The sequence below is a fragment of the Eleginops maclovinus genome, chromosome 13, assembly GCF_036324505.1.
Source record: "Eleginops maclovinus isolate JMC-PN-2008 ecotype Puerto Natales chromosome 13, JC_Emac_rtc_rv5, whole genome shotgun sequence".
Classification (NCBI taxonomy): domain Eukaryota; kingdom Metazoa; phylum Chordata; class Actinopteri; order Perciformes; family Eleginopidae; genus Eleginops; species Eleginops maclovinus.
The window spans coordinates 6,104,655-6,125,376 of record NC_086361.1 but is presented as its reverse complement, the minus strand read 5'-3'; the positions used below and the strand labels follow the sequence as shown (position 1 = coordinate 6,125,376).

General features: G+C 40.0%; 1 protein-coding gene across 1 annotated transcript in view; it reads right to left on the bottom strand.

Moving 5' to 3' along the window:
- macf1a (microtubule actin crosslinking factor 1a) overlaps positions 1–20,722 on the bottom strand; it is a 211,262-nt gene that overhangs the window by 22,397 nt on the left and 168,143 nt on the right. The window contains 12 exon segments of the mRNA XM_063899408.1: positions 189–414; positions 2,770–2,973; positions 3,058–3,276; positions 3,383–3,610; positions 4,128–4,334; positions 5,041–5,267; positions 5,797–5,881; positions 6,532–6,858; positions 8,383–8,542; positions 9,630–9,796; positions 10,660–10,830; positions 11,527–11,688. Coding sequence (XP_063755478.1) covers positions 189–414; positions 2,770–2,973; positions 3,058–3,276; positions 3,383–3,610; positions 4,128–4,334; positions 5,041–5,267; positions 5,797–5,881; positions 6,532–6,858; positions 8,383–8,542; positions 9,630–9,796; positions 10,660–10,830; positions 11,527–11,688 — 2,383 coding nt within the window.

Here is a 20,722-nt window from a genome sequence, read left to right as displayed (position 1 = left end):
GAGGATTTCCACCTACAGTTTTTATGCACAGCATCTTATCAATGAATAGAAAAAGTACATTAAATGTATTGATTGATTATTCATATTTACGTAGATCCCTCACCCTGTTTGACACAAGGACTATATGCCCAGTCTGAATGTATGTGATTTTGAATGTTTATATTCCCTGTCAGGCACATCCTACTGACCCTGAGCAGCAGGATCGTCGTGAGCCGCTCGTCCGATGAGCTCCTCTCCACGGGCGCACAGAGCTGAGAAGCTGGGCAGCAGTTTGTCCAGCTCCAGCCCCTGTGCTCGATGCTCTGCTAGCTGCTCCCTGATCTTATCCACCTCGGCTGCCACCGGGGGAGGCTGCCGCAGCCGCTGCACCGCCCCCTCCAGCGTCTCCAGCAGGGGGTCCATCTTGTCATGAAACTGGGGGCGTAATGAGAGTAGGAAGAAAGTTTAATAAAGAGGAAGTAGAGAGAGTGAGTTGAGGGGGCTGGGTTTGGGTTTTTTGATAGCTGGGTGACATTTTGGAAGTGGGAATATACTCAGATATGGTGTGGGTGGTCAGCCATCTGTTGCACACCGCATTAACTTTCTTATTATGAGTGTTACATCAGAGTTCATCAGGGGACTTAAAACAGCCATACACTTCTAATAACATTTTTAAAAAGGAGCTCTTTTATGCTCAATTTTAGGTTCATATCTGTATTTTGTACCTCTACTGTGACATGTTTCCATTATTTAATGTTCAAAAAGCTCTTTATTTTGCTCATACGGCCTGTGCTGACCATGTACATACAGAAAAACCTATACAACAAACTACAGGAAAGGGAAAACCCCAATAAGTATAATATGGCCACTTTAATATCTCAATATTGCACCTTCAGCATGTCATCCAGGTAACAAAGCTGGGATCTACCCCACAACAGGGAGCTGCTTAAACACAATCTTTTTGGATTGGGTAGACATTTTGAACAAAAGGGCAAAGACAGTACAATTTCTACTAAGTTGATGGGCTTTTCTATGTACCTAAAGACGATCAATTTGCTATATTACTACATAAGATAACAAACATAATTTATACACAAGCAAAAGATTTGTGTGACACAGAAGGACAGCTATGATTCATGCACAAGGACATAAATCAAGCCTACTATGAGACTAAAACAATCATTAATAGACAGCATGTCTCATTTTTATGCTTAATTCAATTCACAAGATTTCAAAAAGGACATTTCCTAACCAATTTAATTTAATGACACTCAGGGTTGGCATTCACATGATTTGGATGAACAATTGAGACTTTTTCTGGCCAGATTAGAACTTCATTTGTATAAATAAGTATTATACATCTGAGTATAAGACTCATATTTAACTAATAAACCAAATGATGTGTCTCAGCCCCCCCTGAGTGCCAGTTGGACAATGTCAGTCTGTGGTCTTACCTCTACCAGCTGGGTGATGCAGTGTGCAGTGATGACGGAGAAAATGTTGGTGGTTGGGGGGGGTTAACACACACAGCACAGGGTGGATGGAGGGTTGCAAAGGATGGGGGTGGATGTGAACGTGAGGAAGATTAAAGTTAAGTGTAAAGGGTGAGTAAGGACAGACAACAAGGAGGTGGGAGGTGAGGATGGAGAGAGGGATGAGGACAGTATGCAGGTGGACAAAGAGGAAGAGGTTTGATGGGGGTGGAGGAGGGTGGAGAAACAATACAATGAGTTAAATCAGAGCCATGCATACAGTACACGCTGTCAGGCAATATCAACAGCAGCGACACGTAAGGCTGCCACAGGTGATCAATGGCGTCTCATGAGATGAAGTGCACAGAGAAATGAGAAACATCCAGAAGGAAAACTGGCGCTAAAAAGACATGTTGTGATAAGAACATTTTTACCTTTGAGCAATATTCTCTATGTTGTTTTAGCTCTTAAAAATTAGAATATATGAATCAAAAGTTAAAAAAAAAAGTTCTCAGGGATTCTACATCTGAAATATGACTTTTCCTTAATCTCATAGTACCTCTGAAATATCCCTAAAAGATCTCAATAAAATGAATACATGACTTTTGAGGGTTATTTTTGACGCAGTTCAAGGGGAACTCCCCTTTATTGCTTATTGAATTATTGAATATTGAATTCTGTCCGCTAGAGAAAATAACTTTTATTCTGACTTTAAAAAGGAGAAAGAAGATAAATATTTGGAAAATGGGATTGTTATAAACATCTAGGATCTTAATGTCTTACTCATTGTTTGACCTCTTTTATATGCAGTGTCAACAGCTTTTTAAACACATATATTTTTTAATGTTTGCGTTGTATTTTCCCATTCCTCACCTTATCTGTGTTTACAAAAAAGACAGTAAATACAAATAAAGCTTTCACTGATCTCATGACATGAATCCATGTTAAATTGCTAACATCCTCTAGTTTCCAGCAGCAAACACAAACACACACTTCATGCTGCTTTTCAATCACATCAGTCTGTTTTGATTTGGGCTGCAGACATGATATAACAAGCTGTAAACAGACCAAGAGAGGCCAAACAGCGTTTACAAATTTACTACAATTTGCAAATCATTCTCTCCCTGCAAAAATAGGGGGGCAAATTTGACCAACTAAGATAAAATGTCATTTAAGCTTACTAAATTCACTTTCAAACAACTCATAAAAGCCTTCAGACTTTCTGGTACCCAAGTAGATTAGATAATAACTTATTAGACCCAGGTCTGCAGTTAAAACAGTTCTTTAAACAGTGAGCAGTTTCTCCTCTGAGACGTACCTGTGATGACTGTGAAACGGCCTCGTCCAAGTTTGTCGCGCGACCTTTGACCCCCTCTTTGATGGCCAGGTAGCGCCTCTCGGCCTCGCTGTAGCGCTGCGTCACCTTCGCCCCCTCTGTGAGGCTCAGCTCGGCAAGCTGGGGTCCAATCTTCAGCAGCTTGTCGATGTGGGGCTTGTGCTCTGCGATCGACTCCCTCAGCAGCTGGGAGAGGCAAGGAGAAGAAAGTTAGGAACAAAATACACATTTAATTTGGAACAAGAGAGCAGACCTGATATCTTCTCTTACCCTCATCTGGTCCTGTTGCAGGCGGAGAGTATCGGTGTCGATGGCGGGCGGTGGCAGCTGTGTGATGAGGGTTTCTGTCTCGCCCAGCCATGGATCCAGTTCCTCGTAGGTCTCCCAGAATCGAGCGACCAAAACCTGGGCCTGCTCGAGAGCTGAGAACCGCTCGCTGTGGACCTGGTTCATGCCGTCATATCGAGCACTGAGAGAATCCGTCTTCACCTGCAGAAGGAGAAACGTAAAGACACGCAGATATCAGTCCCAACAATATTTTGGTTAAAATGTGTCATGTTCAGTTGGTTTTCCATCTCATTGCTCAGTGACTGACCATCAGAGTGTCCTTCTGGGCGTCGCTGCAAGTTTCCAGGATGTCGTCCTTGGTGCTGAGCAACTGATCCACGGTGTCTTTGTGTCGGATGATGTCGATGTTGAAGGCCCTCTGCACCTGCATCTGAGCCACTGTCACGTCAGGCTCCAGACTCAGGGGCCCCAGAGACACCAGTTTACGCTCCGTCTCCCTGACCCAGGCCAGCTCTGCATCCACTGCCTCCTCGTACTGAAAGGAGAAGTTAGCGTTCAGCAGGTTTATATAATAGAGCCGTCAATCAGATTTCACTCCACATGATTATTTTCAGTGTAAGAAGTTACCATAGCAATACTATAGTGCAAATTTATATTTCACTATCTTTATTATGTTGTCTTATTTTTGACAAAGGAATTACCCTCAAAATAAGAGTTCAGGGAGGTTGAGAATGAGAAATGGAAATGAGCTAATAGCGTAATCTGGCAGAAACGGTTTCTTCTATTATTGAGATTAAAGTAGTTTTATCATGGTCCATGTTTATTTAAAAGTATAAAAATAAGGATTAAAGTCTTAGTACATTTTCTTTAGGAACTCTATTTTTACAGTTAAAAAGAGTTCCCAAATAAAATGATCTCTCCGAGATTTAAGAAGCGCACATTTTTATTAATCAAGTTTATCGTATGTATTCCAACATCCCTGGTGCTCACAGTAAAATGAATTAATCTAATGGAATTTGAGCTAAACATTTATTGCACACATGTTGCAGTACCTGTTGTGACCTCTGGATAGCAGCTTGTACCAGCTGCACCCGCTGCGTGATGGTTTCATCAGACTGGCGGTAGCGCTGGTTGGCATCGGCGACCAGGCGGTCCAGGCCCTCGCGGGCTCGCCACGGCACTAGGTCCAGCAGAGCGTTGCCCACCTCGTTCACCGTGTCCAGAACCAGCCGCTTCTCTGCAGACACCTTCTTCAGCTCCTGCAAAAGTTAAAGATAAGGATTAGTTTACAGGAGTTTAAGTATTGCCTTTAAAAACTGAAAGCTGAATTATGATAAATGTGAAAATGGCATTGTTGAGTGAAACAAACTGGATGGCAGCAACAAATTAAATGGCAATCATTTCTAAATAAATTTCACTAGCTTTGACAAACTGTGATTGAGTTCCAAGAAATCAATGTCACCATGGTAACTGTGAGTGGGTTGATACTGGAGAGGCTGAAAATGTCATTAGCGACAGGAGCTGTCACCAAAAGCACGTGTAAAATGTGGATGATTAAAGCTTTATCAATTTAACACCTCGGTTACAGACCGCCATTCAAGTGCCCCAAGCATGATTAAAAATAAACTGCATCTTCAGCGGTGTAATAATACAATCAACTACTGTTTTATAACACAAATCCATAAAAGGAGGTCACAAAGAACAGATGCAATGTGTAGATATTGATCCAAACACTAAGTGACTCACAGCCAAAGTTAATAATATACCATAGGATAGAGTGTTATGTCAAATAATGAAAATGTACACCATCAAAAGGGACTGCTCTCGCTTCACTGCAATAACTTGAGTATCTTAAAAGAAAATATATTTCAGCATATCCTTCTGTTTTATAGTTTCCTTTATAAATATAAATTGTCTTTAAAATCATTGCAAAAGTATATAAAAATGTATTTTAAACTCTCCCACCTTTTGTCTCTCCTGGTAGGCGGGTGTTGCATCGGGCTCCACGTTGTTAAGCTCCGCCTCCACGGCATCCAGCCATTGGTTGATGTCATCGTGTGCGCTGGCGAAACGCGTGGCCAGCTGCAGGGCCTGCTCCAAAGTGCGGAGTGCCTTGCTGCTGCCGGCCGTCATCTCAGCGTAGCGAGACTTGATGCCGTCCAGCTTCTCCTGGATCAGGAGGACTTCTTCACCTGCAGGCGGGCACACGGGTTAAAAATCCCCTCTGAATTGTGGGTCTTAATTTTTGGATTATCTCGTTAAATTCCCCATTGCAAGCATGTTCTGCAAAATCTCCCAGCTGATTGGGCTTGACAGTTCCATATACCTCTAGCTGTTACAACATTGGTCTGAAAAAGTGTTATTATGGGGTAGACCGACAATTATCTGCTTATAGTGCCAGCAGTCAGCATGGCTAATATCATTAGGACAGAGACACAAACCAAATGTTAGAGTTTGGCTCACCGCTGATGTAAGAATGTGTGGTTTGGATATGAACCTACAACAACTATTGGAAAATGTGTTTTAATGCATTACCAGTGGGATTTTTCACTGAATTTCCCAACATAATTTACACTTTTACAGATTATTGACTGCTTTTTATATATTGCTTCTAAGAAACAAATCAAATAAAAGATTATAACACTTTCAAACATGTTTAGCACAACTTTAGATTGCCATAGAGTTTAAATTAGGTACAGGACATAAGGGGTCTGAGATTACCTGTGGTCTGTTTTAGTAAAGCTTGTCCATTTTTGATAGCCTGGTCCACGGTCTTCTTCCTGCTCACGATCTCTTCATTTAGAGCCTGAGGGGAGAACAAAGTGAGTTTAACATCTGCCTTTTAGTAAGATACTTTTGTCTTTGGCTCCAAAAACAAAGTCTTATGAACAGTAAGCATCCTTTGAGAAGTAACACAACTACACCAGTATTTTAGTTCTACATGTCTTCGTATAAGATACTGTAAGTATATCCTTATACAATGAAGAACTAAAGGAAATGATTATGTGAATGATTTTGGGTATGTATAATGTCATACAGGGATATTTAAGTTATGTATTGAAATATAAAACAGTATTTACTTTAGAATCAGAATCAGGTTTTTTGCCAAGGTGGTAAACATACAAGGAATTTGTTGTGTTTAAATAATTAAGTTGTAAGAAAATGAGCAAAAATTGAACTTTTATGTTACAAAAATATTTAGAAAATATTGTAAGTTTAAAAAAAAAGGTTTAAAAGAAAGATAAATATACAAATAATTAAATATATAATTTACTTTGAAATCTCAGCATTTATGGTGAAAGAGCTGTGCACTTTTAATTAATTCAAAATGTAATTGTATAATAAATACACATATATTATTGATATATTGTATATTATTCTTAATAAAATTACTAAAGACTGCTCCCATGTTTTGGAAGGAAAAGCCAGTGATTCAGAGTGTGCATGAAGGTGTACCAGGGTGTGTTTGTGCTGCTCGGCCAGCAGCTGGTGCTGGTAGCTCTGCACGGAGACCTGACCTAGCCTCTGAGCCACCTCTGCCAGCCAGTTCAGCACCTCCACCTCATCCTCCCCAAACAGCTGAGCGTTAGCCAGCGCCTGCTCCAGCATGCCTGCCCGCCTGGAACACCAATCAGTGAGCTCCGAGTGATTGGACCTCACCACCCCCACTCGCTCGCTTAGCCAATTGCGATCGGCCGTGCAGCTGAGCGGGGTGAGCGATTGGCTGAGGGACTCGAGGTGGTTAACCTCTGATTCACGTGACGAGACCTCTTCTTCGATCGCCTGGGAGTTGTGTATGTGTGTGTGTGTGTGTGTGTGTGTGTTTGAGGGAAGGGTGAAGGGGAGTGAGAAAAGGACAGCAAAACAACAGAAAAAGAGATGGATAAAAACATCAAATGTGAGCATGCAAATGATAAATCATAGATTGACAGGAAATCAAAAACATCAAAGAATAAATGAATGACAACAACTTAAAACAAACTTAGAAAAACAACACAAAAACGGGTGCTTTATGATAAACAACTTCCTCCTGATTTAAAAAAAAAAACAGTTTTTCCTTGCAGTATTCTCTTGACTTTAAATATCTCTGTCAAACATGTCTGGCACTGTTTGCGGAACTGTTCTTTTTTTTTCCTCAAAACTTTCCCTCTCTAGATGTTTACAACCTTTTTATGGCTATCCCTTGTAAAAATATAAAGAACCAACTATAACTTAACTGACAAAGATAAGGCTGAGTTACTGCCTTTGATACACGATACTATTACTCTTTTTATTATATTATTTCTGGCTTTGAATGTTTACCATATGTGTTTTTCCAATTATTTTCTCATTGCTAGAATATCCATTTGTTTTCCATATGTAATAACAACACATTTAGAAATAAAATATGAAAAAACCAAGACTAACACAACTGAAATGAAAAAAAATCTTAGCATGCATGTTGTAAAAGTGTATTTTGGGGTTGTGAATGATTCATTTGTGCCTTGTGCTTCCTCTTCCAGCATGTTTCCATTGAGTTATAGTAGCTTAGATTAGGTGTAGGAGCATTTATCCAGATGGAGCACTGTTTGTGTTCTCTATGATATTTGTCCGTGCAAAAGAGCCCGCCTTTTGCACGGACAAATATCATAGAGAATATGATAGCATAACTGGAATACCAACAATATCTCCAAAGTTAATATATCTGCTTGCATGAACTCATTAACTAGTGTATAAAATATGATACACTAGTTGCAAATAATAGTACTTTAGTTGGTCTGTAATAATGTCTCCAATATGGAATAAGATTAAAAAATGTTTACATTTTACATACATGGATTGCCTAAAATGATAAAAGTGGGGTATGTAGTTTAAATCTGTCACATGTTTTAAAATGGTTGAAAAGCTACGAAACTTGTTTTGATTTACTTCTTCACATAAGTATTCCCATTTCCAGAGTAAAGTTGATATTTACTTGTTTACACAAGTATTTTACAATGTAAAACTATTAACTGTGAGCTATTAGACCTATTAGTTTTAATATGTTATCCTGAGATCGATTGATTTTGTCTAGATCGACATCTTGATATTTTTTTCTCACTTATAGTGAAGTGAGGAAACACTGCTTTGACTCAATTCAACTCACATTTTTTCTAGAATTCGGATTAGAGGACTGTGTACATTTACATATTTTGTTTTGCTGTTAAGATTACACCATCCAAAAACAGGCAGGGATGCAGTGCCCTGCTCATTGACCCAGATTAAAGTGGACCTTTGTGACCTCTTCATGAGGCGAGGGCCTTTGAGACAACGGGGGCCAAACGGTACCTTGTGCTTGACGATCTGCTGCGTGATCTTGGCCGTCTGGGTTCCCATTGGCTCGGCGGAGGTCAGGCGTCTCTCGGTGGCACTCAGCCACTCTCCCAGCGGCTCCAGCGCCTCATGGAACTGAAGAGCCAAAACTTGCAGCTCCTCCAGCTGCCTATGCCTGTCAGACAAAAAGGAGGGGAAAGAGATGATGATAAGGAGGTTTGATTGCTTTTCTTTGCTCAACATGGACCTGATTTTGTGCCACACAGCTGTCATCTTTTTCAACCGGTTTATTAAATGTTCCTGACATTTTTATGATATAGTATCAAATTTGAAAGAATTTCCTGAACAGATCAATGGGTTATTGTTGCAAGAAAGTGATGAGAAAACACATTTGTCTGCCTAATTGTGTGAGTTAGCATCACACTTTGCTTATAAAAAAGGCAGTAGTATGTGTGTGTATGTGTGTGTGTGTGTGTGTGTGTGTGTGTATGTGTGTGTGTGTGTGTGTGTGTGTGTGTGTGTGTGTGATTGCATAGACTCTGAATATTTATGTTTTTAGTGTTCATACTAGACAATATATTGTGCAATATATTCCAGAGACATGTTTTACAGGATGTTTGAATGTTGTTAAGCACATTGAAATGTTTATGATGACATTACTTTACATGAGATCATCCATATCAAACCTCTTTAGTGTGCTTTGCGAGTGTGTACTCAGTTCTTTCCCGAGCAAACAAGGAGTGTTGCTTCAATTATTCGCAGACCACAGAGACCGAGAGTAATGACACTTTCCTTTAGTTAAGTGCAGTAGTGCTCAGCCGAGCCACACACAGATGAAACGAGATAACATGAGAAAACCACAAGATAACATGCTGTCGAGAAACACCACCAATTACTTTCCAAAACCACACATTTACAGCAAGATACATCTGTGTCGTTTGGCTTTCTATGATTTTATCTGTGTTGCCATTTCAAGGGATAAAATAAACACAACTGATGGTTTTGTGTCGGGCTGTAACAGAACATTTTTAAGCTTGTTTTTACAGTTTTTTAAAGTATTTTTTAATGTCTATTCATTCTGTTTGAATCTGGTACTTTTGCAAAGATGCAGATAAAGATGGTAGATAATAGATACTATAGATAATAGATAGATAAGTACTTTGTTGATCCCAATTTGGGATATTTTTGAAATTTCCCAAAGACATCACTCATAAAATCAGAGACCCCTCTCTCCTGCCCCCCCTTGCACTCAGCAGACTAACCTGCCGCTGGCCTTGTCCAGCAGGTTGGTCCATCTCTCTGCCAGACTCTGGAGCTGGCTCTGAATCTTCTCCCGGTCTTGAGTGTCGGCTGTGGCTGCGATCCTCTCTCCCTCAGCCCGGATCATCTCCACTGTCGGCCGGCGGTCATCTAACAATCTCTGGAGCAGCTGGAGGAGGAGAAACACACAGTTATTGGAGGAAATAAAGCTTTCATAACAGCAGTTACTGAAGGTTCTATCATGGGACCAGATCTTTCAGCATCTTCATTTGTTTTTAAACATTCAACAAGGGAGGTGCTACTTTTAAAATGGTGGACACAGTACAAACTGTAATTCACTCAACAAGGGGTAAAAGGTAAAAAGTTTTAAGATCAGAACACAACATACATTAACGGACATCCTTCCCTTCTGATAGCAGCCTCTCTTGAACTAACAGGAATGCACCACTCTACAGTTTACACTCTTTCTCAGCCAATCAGAGACACCACTTTTTGTTGCGGATGTAAACACGTGTGATTGATCACTGGCCAGGACTGCAGCACAGTTATGTGCACAAACACAGGAAGTATATGTTGGATAAACAGGGAAATGTGTGTGTGTCTGTCACCAATGCTACTCCACCATGCATATGTGTGTCTGTTTTTGTGAAACGGTCAACTGGGGCGATTTGGATGCAAGGCAGACGGATCATTGACTGTGTGTGTGTGTGTGTGTGTGTGTGTGTGTGTGTGTGTGTGTGTGTGTGTGTGTGTGTGTTTTTGACATTCAAATACCTATTGTTTGTGATTGAAGGACATTGAGGACATCTGAGTATCAGGAATGTTTTAAAATAATAAAATGAATCTACTTTAAAGTGAACCTGAGCAAAAAGGTCAAATAAAACTCTTTACATCCAATTGTTCTATAGATGACCAAAAGAAAAACATGTCTGAAGCTTTAAATCTAGCTGTTCTGCTTTGATTTCTGATCTTTCTTTTACATTTCTTATCACTTTTTCCTTTTTTTTAAGAAAAGGTTCCTGCATCTCGTACCTTTTGCTCTTGGATCTGAGCCTTGACCACACGGTATTCGGCTGATGGGGGCTTCTGATTGGCCACCAGCTCCTCTGTGTCGCTCAGCCAGCTGAGCAGAGGCTCCAGAGCATCCTGGAATTTCCCACAATGCAACAGGGCCTCCTGCAGCTGGGCGATCCGCTCTGCGACCTGAGGACAGGCGAGATGGTCAGGAGTTAAAACCTACAAACTCAGTAATGGGAATTCATGTGGCTGGATGTGAGTGGACAGGAGGGTTCTTGATGTGACCTATCTTTTAACTGTTGGGACTGACAACCTTCTTTATTTCCTATTTTAAACTTGGTTGTAAAGTCGCGGTCCTTGGAAACCGACATTTTCTTGGCAAGTATTCACCAGCAGGGCGGCATCCTGTTGCTTTTGGAATTTTTATTAACCCTTTTTTGTTAGAGAAGGTAATTTTTGGGGATTTTTCAACTTTAACCCTCTACCTCTTTACATTGATGACCTCTCTTGACATCAATTTACATTCAGAACAGGTTTTACCAAATTATAGTTTTAATGATTTTACTTAAATACATGAAAATATACTCCAGGTTGCTTTTTATTCTAGGGTTTACTATTTACAATGTCCTCCTTCATTTTTGTTTTCTGTGAGAAAACTAGAAAGTATGGAAAAGGAGTGAATTGATTTAAGTGGCCTTTCATTAAAAATGTTCTAGTAGAAAACATTTTAGTTGTGAGTTGTCTGGAACGCAGCATAACCATGTCACATAATTACCTAGCCTGGTGTTATTGCAGTTGGATTCTCTTAGCAGGAAAATGTTTTGATAAAAGGCACAAGTAGTCATTGGTAACTGTTTAATTGCACTCAAAAAGAAGGCGTACCCGCTTGTTGAGCGAGTTCCATTGGAGGTTGGTGTTCTCCAGGTCATGCTCCAGTGCCTGGGTGTCGGTGTGTTTGGCGGCACTCTGGATCAGACCCTGGCCCACCGCGTTGATGTGCTGCAGCTTGGGTTGAATGCTGTCCACCTGCTCTCTCTCCACCGCCTGGAAGAGGAAGCAGAGAAAATGGTAAATTGATTTAAATAAAGTGATTTATTAGCAAGTAAAGAAGGACGGCAATCGGCATAACAACCATTGAAAGTCAACCTAACACATAAATTATGAATACACCATACAAAACCATATAACCATATAATCTTTTTTAGGGGTTAAACGTTTTTAAATACACTGAAGATTCAATCTGTGTGACAAAAGATGGAAGACAATTTTACCACATTATGCGCCTATTTATAGACCCAAGTGGCTATTAGGAGATAAAGGAGGGACAGAGGGATGAGGGACGATAAGAGAGGAGTGGGAGACAGGAAGGGAACAAGAGAAATGAGGGTGCAGGGAGGAGGGAAAGGGAGGAGGGGGAGCAGAGGATTATGGGGATTAGAGCGTAAGGCGAGGAAGGGGCTGGCTGGAAAAGGCTGAGTCGACAACACACACACATGGTGGAGTACACTAACACACTTGCATGGGCGCACACCAGCTTCCTAAATTCACACACAAGCACACACAACTGGGCCTGTCTGGACACATTACTCACACACACGCGTCACAGTGTAGGGCTGGAGCCATCTTGTGATGACAAAAGAGGCAGCCGCCCGACACTAAAGACAACCAAACCTGACTTCACCGGCCCCCAAAAAGACGGAGAAACAGCCAATGCAGCTCCTCTGTCACAGGGAATCTGGGCCACTACTGTATACACACACACACACACACACACACACCCCCGAGGGGCTCAGAGTAAGAGCCAGGGTCCCATTTTGGATCATTGGGGAGATTGAGGAGGTACAAAGCAATTAAGAGTATTTTATTTAATTTTCTTTCACTACAAGGACTAATAAAAGATAAAGAAAATAAAAACTATATCTATTGTTACAGCACATCATCATTATTGCTTCACAAGCTCCATAACTTGCTGCTTTTTTATTATTTCATATCATTTGAAATGTACTGTCAGGCGGGGGGGGGGGGGGGGAGGGGAGATTCTTGTGAGGGGAAACTCCCTCTGGAGGGAACACAGTGATTTTAGCCTTTGCAGACCATTTACATGCACCACACTAAAGGAAAGGAAAAACCTCAACAACCAAATAAGGGCCTCTTTAAAGTTCTAGTGATCAATTAAGGAATTATAATTCTATATATGGAAACACTAAACTGAACATGTCCCATTACAAAACAGCATTACTACAAATGACTTTTTCTTATTTTAATTATTTAATTACATTTTCACAATTTGGATCGAATCCCCGAAATATAAAATCTTTTTTTTTTAAGACAGTTTTATTGTATACAAAAAAACAAACGACTAAAAAAATAAATGTGTGAGAAAAAAAAAAAAATTCTGCCAAATTCTTGTAAACCACCCTACGATATCCAACTGTCTGCCAAATCCACAGAACAACTTAAAAAATGTCACGGTATTCCACCAGTTCCCTGACCACCACAGCTGAAATTCATGTGGTTGACAAATGGGGGTCAGCAATTTTGTTGGGTGGGGGGTTGCTGTCATGATAACGTTTAAGAAGTCCGGACATTTAGGGCCCACAGATGGAGAATTAGGCCGGGTGGTTTAAAAAGCAGCCAAACCCCAACAACCACAAACACACACACACACACACACACACACACACACACACACACACACACACACACACACACACACACACACACACACACACACACACACACACACACACACACACACACACACACACACACACACACACACACACACACACACACACACACACACACACACACACACACACACACACACAAATAACCAGATGTGCACATCCAAAACACACACAACAGGTTATGGTAAATCCATTGCCTGGAGGAAAATAGCTGGTGTGACAATACTGGAAGGATTGCAGTCAAAGTGAGGGAGGGTGGGGGCAATGTAGGTTTTGGGTTTCACTGAAATACCACTATGGTCTGGAAGAAGCAGCTACAACCGTCGTGGGTGTCCAACAGCTAATAATAACAAACTATTCGCACTACTGACACTAATACAAGTGAAAGGAAACGTCTGAGCAAGAAATTATTGTTCCCCAAATTCTAATATACCTTTTCAACATGTATTTTTGACACCATCTTCTTTCTCTTTTTATTGCATCTAAAATAAGACCTGAACTACAGTGTGTTCACATTTCACCAGGTTACATCTAAATATTGTTTATCAGTTATACACAAAAATTAAGCAAAACAGTATTACATCTAATACTGTTTATGCATGGGTAAAACAAGGTGGATATCTCTGAATATCAGTTCACCTTTGAGTAATCATCACATTGAGTTTCCATCGGGATGATTTTTGTATTATGTAAACAAGGTAATAAGAAGCCAATTAAGTCCAACTTAGAGGTGTTAATGTGCCTTTCATTCAAATTATTTTCCCTTGCTTTAAACATGTCAAGGCCTCAGATGTGAAATTTATGATTAGTTTCTGTTGCAGATCATCTGGAAGTGGTTGAGCTAAAACGTGTTTCTGAGCCTCGGCAGTCAGCGGGTCATAAACAAAAGGTTTACAGGTTTCTGGTTTGAATAGATGTGTGTATTTGTGCATATAGTTCCTAACCTGTGCATGTATTAATGAATGTATGAATCTATGTGCAAAATAAGTGTTCTACAGGTATAAATCTGTGTACACGATTAAATATGAATGAGCAGTGTGTGTGTGTGTGTGTGTGTGTGTGTGTGTGTGTGTGTGTGTGTGTGTGTGTCTAATTTGGATGCAGCTGTGTTGTGGTGATGGGCGTCATAGCTACTTATAACAGGAAGTCTGTCGGACAGGACAACAATGAGTGTAGCCGTGACCCGCTCCACCCTACGCCGTATCCTGGTGTGTGTGTGTGTGTCTGTCTGTGTATGTGTCAGAAATAGAGGGGAAAAGAAAAGGAAAAAACAGGGAAAGTACACCCATTTATCCTCTAAACATATGCTTAGATACAAGGTTATAATTTATTTTTTAATTATATCATTTTAGTTTGCCATATTACTTTAGCTTACTTTTCAGAGCTTATTTGCTTGATAAGTTTCAGGATTCAGAATTCACTTTTTTGTCCAAGTTTAATTAATTGAATTAAAGCTTTTTTTTGTTAGGCTGGGTATAAAGTATCATTAATATGTAGCTACAAGCAATATACATAAGAACACATGTAGTTTTGTTTGTACGAATGGCCATCATGTTTGATTTAGTTTTTTGGGCTCGGGTCATTTCTGAGGTTCAACTATCATCAGAGTTTACAGAAAGTCATGCCGTCCCCTTTTTCAGTATTATTCAAACCACTATTTCTAAGTAGCTTTAGTCAGTGAAATTACATTAGATTTCTCTTTAAGGTAGCTTTGCTTTAGCTCAACTTTTTCCAGTGTGAAGAAGTTGGTCACCTGAAAAGCTAGGATAAAGTCTGAGTTACATTTTTCTTAAAGGATATCTTTTTTTTAAACACATTTACAATGTTTACTATCAATATTTTTTAAAGCATGTTCTCTTTTTAGAGTACTACAATGACTAAGATGTATTTACACACATTTCAGGGCTTTTGTGCTTCCATTTCTCTCCATTCTTCCTCCTCTCTTCTCCTTCTGTCATTCTCTTTGTGTTTTTCTCTTTCTGTCTCCATTTCAACCGCCCTCTCTGCTCTTTCTCTCCCTTGCCAGCTCACAGTGGTTGACTCCACTAAACCAGAGATCTGGAAAACGTCCCAAATACTTGTCATTCCTCCCCACTTCAGCCAGCAGCAACACACTCTGAACTGAACGTTCACCAGCACACTTGTCATGCTCCTACCCACACCTCCTCCTCTTCCTCTCATCACTCATCTTGTTACCTCCTCTTTTCTTTTCTCCTACCTAACTACAGCTGCAGCTTCATTTCTCCCCTTCGTCATTCTCAGTCTCTCCATCTGGATCGCGCCGCATCGCTAACTTCAGCTGCAGTGACAGGTGATGAAAAACACCGGGATGAAAGCATATTTCACTAAAGCTGGGGAGGTGGATGCTGACTAAATGCTGTTTGCATTGATAGGTCTCATCAAATAGACATCAATTCAAGAGTCTGTTCAAATGGTACCATTGTGCAATTGTGTTTGGCTCTCAGTGATTCCTGCCTGAATCAGTGGATAAATGTTCAAATTGTGATAAAATAGATTACTGTTAAAAGAACATAGATTAAGTGATTGACAAAAAGAGGTTTGACAAGAACATTTGAAGGTGGAGCCTTAAAGGGGTCCTATTAATGTTCAGGTTCATATCAGTATTTTGTGCCTCTACTGGGACATGTTTACTTGCTTTAATGTTCAAAAAGTCTTTATTTTTCCTGTGCTGCAGCACCTCTTTTCACCCTCTGTCTGAAACCACAGCCAAGCCATACGACTCAAGTTGTGATTCGTCAACATCAAAGAGATGTCCTGCACCTTAGCCTATCACATACAATGTATCTGAGCGCAAACCAACAGAAGCACGTGTGTTACATAGAGATGAAACGACTTATAATCCGTCAGAGGAGCACAAGAAAAACGAACAAAACAATAACCAAATCTTCCAGACTTTTCCATATAGGTTATTATTTAAGCTAGACACCATCACTTGCAGTTCTGTCATTGCTAGCACATTTCTCCTCTTTTTGGGCAATGTCACATAAGGTTTTTTTTGTTTGTGTATGTTTACTTTACATGAGCATGTGTATGGCTATTTGTCATCTGTCAAATCAATAACTCAAAGAGGAATAGCTTTGTTGATGACACATTGCTCAAGGATAATTAGTTTCAGAAAAGGGGCAGACGGGGAACATGTTGCTCCTTAAATATAAAGCAGAAAGTTACTGATGACCCGAAAAAACAAGCCATTGCTGCTGCTGCTGCTACTGCAAAAAAAGATACAAAGAGAGAAGACCTCCGCCCAGGCAGATCTATTAAGTGAAAGTTAATGTCAAATATGCAGATCTGCTTCTACATTTTTGGCTTTTTCTTGGTCTATGCGCTACGTCCTTCCACCAAGTTTTCTGATAATCGGGCCAGTAAATTATCTGAAATCTTGCTGACAAAACAGCCTAAATCCAAACATAAACTCCTTGGTCGGAAGTAATAAAAAACTCGAAATAAATTGAGAGCATGCAGGATGTTGCCGGGAGTTTTCAAACTTGTTATCAAAGCTTTAAAAGGAGTCCTCTGAACTTCTTCCTCTCCTTTCATCTTCCCTTCCCTTCATACCTGATTGCCATAAGTACCTGATCCTGAAAAGAGCTGGTGGTCAGATCAGAAACCTGTGCATCGTTAAAGCTACATCCAAAACTCATTTGGACCAAAGAAACGGTGAAACAAAAACATGAAAAACTGTGATCTGCTATTAAAACTGATTGTGAATCATTGTAGATGATTGCCAAAAGGATAACAAATTAAAAAGCAGAGAGGGAAAATGAATCTGTACCATGAAAGCAACATGGCAGCCAATAACAGCACTGCTATTGCCTTCTCCTCACACCCCCCTCCCCCTTTCATTCCTGCCTCAACCCTTGTCTCTCTTCCTGTCTTTCCACCCACCATCCTTCCTCACATTCCCGCTTTTCTTTTTTAATGGAGCAAGGAATGATTGGAGGAAGGAAAGTAGATCTGATCCGTTTACAGGGGGGAGAAGAATCTTGCTAGAAATACTTTACTTTAAGCCTTGGATTGACTTATCCCAAACACGGGGATACAGGGGTTAATGAGGTAAATAAATCCCAGTTGAAAACCAGTCCTTATTTGAACATCAACATACAAATCGCATGCAAATGTGGCCTGCATTCAAAGCGTGTTGGCTCAACCCTTAGAGTCTGTTTTTCTTCCTCCTCAATGGCTTTCACATTTTTGCTTTTTAGAGAAAATTTTTTGAATACACACATCCGTTTTTAGTGGGGGGGGGGTGTTTAATGCTGTTTATCATCTCCCCGTGAGACAGACATACAATGTGTTATATGTGAATTTTGAGAGCTTTGTGCAAGACAAAAACCAGTAAAATCGTGAATAAGGCTTCCAATATTTGATCTCTTTTTTAGATTTTAGGCTTTCAATTCCAAAGGGAGATGAATGTGTTCCTGCACTTGCTTTCATGCTTTTCTATGTTCCTCAACACTCACCCCCCCTTTTCTCTCTCACAGGTTTCTCCCTGAGGCGGTTGTTCAGAACCAGAATTATCACATCAATCAAAACATAAATGTGCGAGCCGCAAACCTGAAGCCACCTGGTTCTCTGTATCCCTGTTTGTCTCTCGCTCTGCTTCAACATCCGTCTTTCAATGCCTCTATTCCATCTTGTGTTAAAAATAATTTGGTTTTGTTGTGCAATACACATGCGCATTATAACAGTTATTTACAATTAAACTCATAATCACTTAATGTATTTACATTTAGCTACGAAAGTGTTTTGATATTTCCTTACATTTAGAAATACTGATAATTATTTATTTCACCATGGTGTACTTATTTGTTTTTGCTTATTCATTTATATTTTTGAATAATTCGTGCTTACCTTTTTATTGAAAATATAAGTATACTCTTTTTCCTTTGCCTTTTATTCTGCACTGTACCTTTGCTGCTGTGACGGTGTAAATTTGACAGTTACAGTAAAACGACATAAATAAAAGACATACATTTTTTTATAAAAAAGCAGACAAAACCCTGTAAAACACAGGTTATAGAACTTTTGAACTGCATTCTATATTCTAAAATATGGACATTCAGATAAAAAAAACAACTGATTTTGTACTGTAGCATTTTGTGGTTTTATGACGAACCAAAAAAGTCATATTGATTTGCAAAATGTGTTGATACATTTGTGGATTTTACTTAGGATTATTTCAGAAAATTAAAGGATTTATGTGTACCCTTTAAATCTTGTATTGTGTATTAAAGCTATGATTGAGACATGCCATCCCTGCCTTTCCTCTAAATCGGCGCATTACCGGTCAGTCTGTCTGTACCTCGCCCCACTTCATCAAACAGCATGCAAAGCTACTCCATCTGTCTGTCTGTCTGTTTGTGGGGCTCACTGTGCCTTAAAATGGGCTCAATATTAATCCAAAGACCTTCTGCTTGTGTATGCCTGCCAGCAGAGCTCTCTTATCGCTGTACCAAAGCCTCATGCGGTGCTAAAAGGTGTTCCCCGTGCAAATAGCTTCCTCCTCCCAACCTCCCTGTCGCCCGTCACCACTCTTTTTGTGTCTGCTTCTTTGTCTTTCCTAAATCAGTGTGTCTATCTAATTGACAGCTTTTGGCTAATAATTTGGTTTTAATTTGTGGCAGCATATTTTATTAGGGATAGAAAAAGAAAGAGAAATAAGAAAAGAGAGGCGGGCAGAGATATTAAGAAAAGGGAGCTAGGTTTGTGTGAAACAAAACACCAGGCCACCGAGTTCCACCGTTAGCCCTGGAACATCCTTATCACATATCTAAATTATATTCCCCAGACAACTTCACACACTGTTTGTGTATCCATGCTGGCAGAGGCAGCTCCCCTCGAAGAGAGACACAGTATTTACCTCTCACCTCCTTATCTAAGCAACAACACCATCCGAGCACGGAGGAGGAAAGGGGGAAGAAAGGAACAGAAGGAGAGTCAGTTGAGGCAAGGGAGCAAGGCTGAAAAAAGGGGATTTGATAACACAGCAAATGTTGTCAAAATGAGAATTCACAGATTTTCTTCCAACATTCATTGTAAAAAAAGTCAAAAAATGAAGGACCCAGTGTCTCTGTGGTAGCAAGTTATTACTCATGCAATACTTGAGAATCACTAGTAGGGTTTTAATTGATTTCCTTAGATAATTAGTGAATTATTTAGTGCTAGTTTTCTCCTAAGGAGCCAAGAAACATGTTTAGAAAAGTTCACTTTTTATGGTCTGATTTAGACATATTTTATTTAGTAATAGTTGGTGTTGAATGATGCTGCACATCAATCCAAGCGTTACCAAAAAATGTAGTATATTGTACAGGATGAGGCATACAGGCCACGAATAGGTGACGTTGTTATGCATCATTCTGCGCCACAGCTATAGCTCTCCTCTGTTTGATCTGAGTGAACAGGACATGATTACATTACACTGAACCCAGACAGGCAGTGAATGCAGACAGAACAAGATATAACAGATGTGAACAGATACAACATAAAGACACAAAACCCCAAAACAGAATCAAACAAACAGACCTCCATTCTCACAAACACACATACGGCAAATGTACCCATGAACAGACGCAGGGAAGAGAGATTGATTTGTGAGTGAGCTTCAAACTGATAGCAGAAAACTGATAGAACTATAATGTAATAAAAGAGGACCAGGACCAGCAGATGCTACGTCAGTATGGGATCAAATATAGTTTCTCTGCCTGACTTTAAAACGTCTACCGAAAAAGTTCAGTATTTGGTAACATTGGTTAGATTTTGGTAGGGCTTTAGCAAATAATTTAATCCACAAGTTATGAATACAATTCTAAATAAACCTTTGTATGTTTTTTCTTTTTGACGTCGATTCATTGTTTTAAACCCATTATTTTTTGCACAGTTGCAAATAAATATTATTTTTGTAGTTTAAAAGTAGCCATCATCTCGAAGTATTTAGGATGGGGTTGCTCCAATAACTAGCTACATACAATTCGTAGCGCAAGAAAAATAGGGTTCAGATAAGGAAAATCTGGGCCAAACATAGAGTCAGAGCAGAGCTCCCAGAGAGCATGACAGGCTGTCAAACACACTGTCACATAGAGATCCTATCTTTATATACACACACCTTTACATGCAGTCCACACAGTCAAACACAGAGGTGGACGGGAGAGGAATGACACTTCACAAACAAAACAAGTCGACGGCTGAATGCAGATGAATGTGGAGAGACCAGTCAGACACCAGTCTCACTGACAGCCCTCTTTGTCTGTTCCACGCCAAGCTAATCCTGCAGCGTTTATAGAGTATCCATTTCAGTCTGTAACACTGTGTGCTGTAACACTGATTACACTCGCAGAAATCAACGTAAACACTGAAAGTCCAGAAGTCTC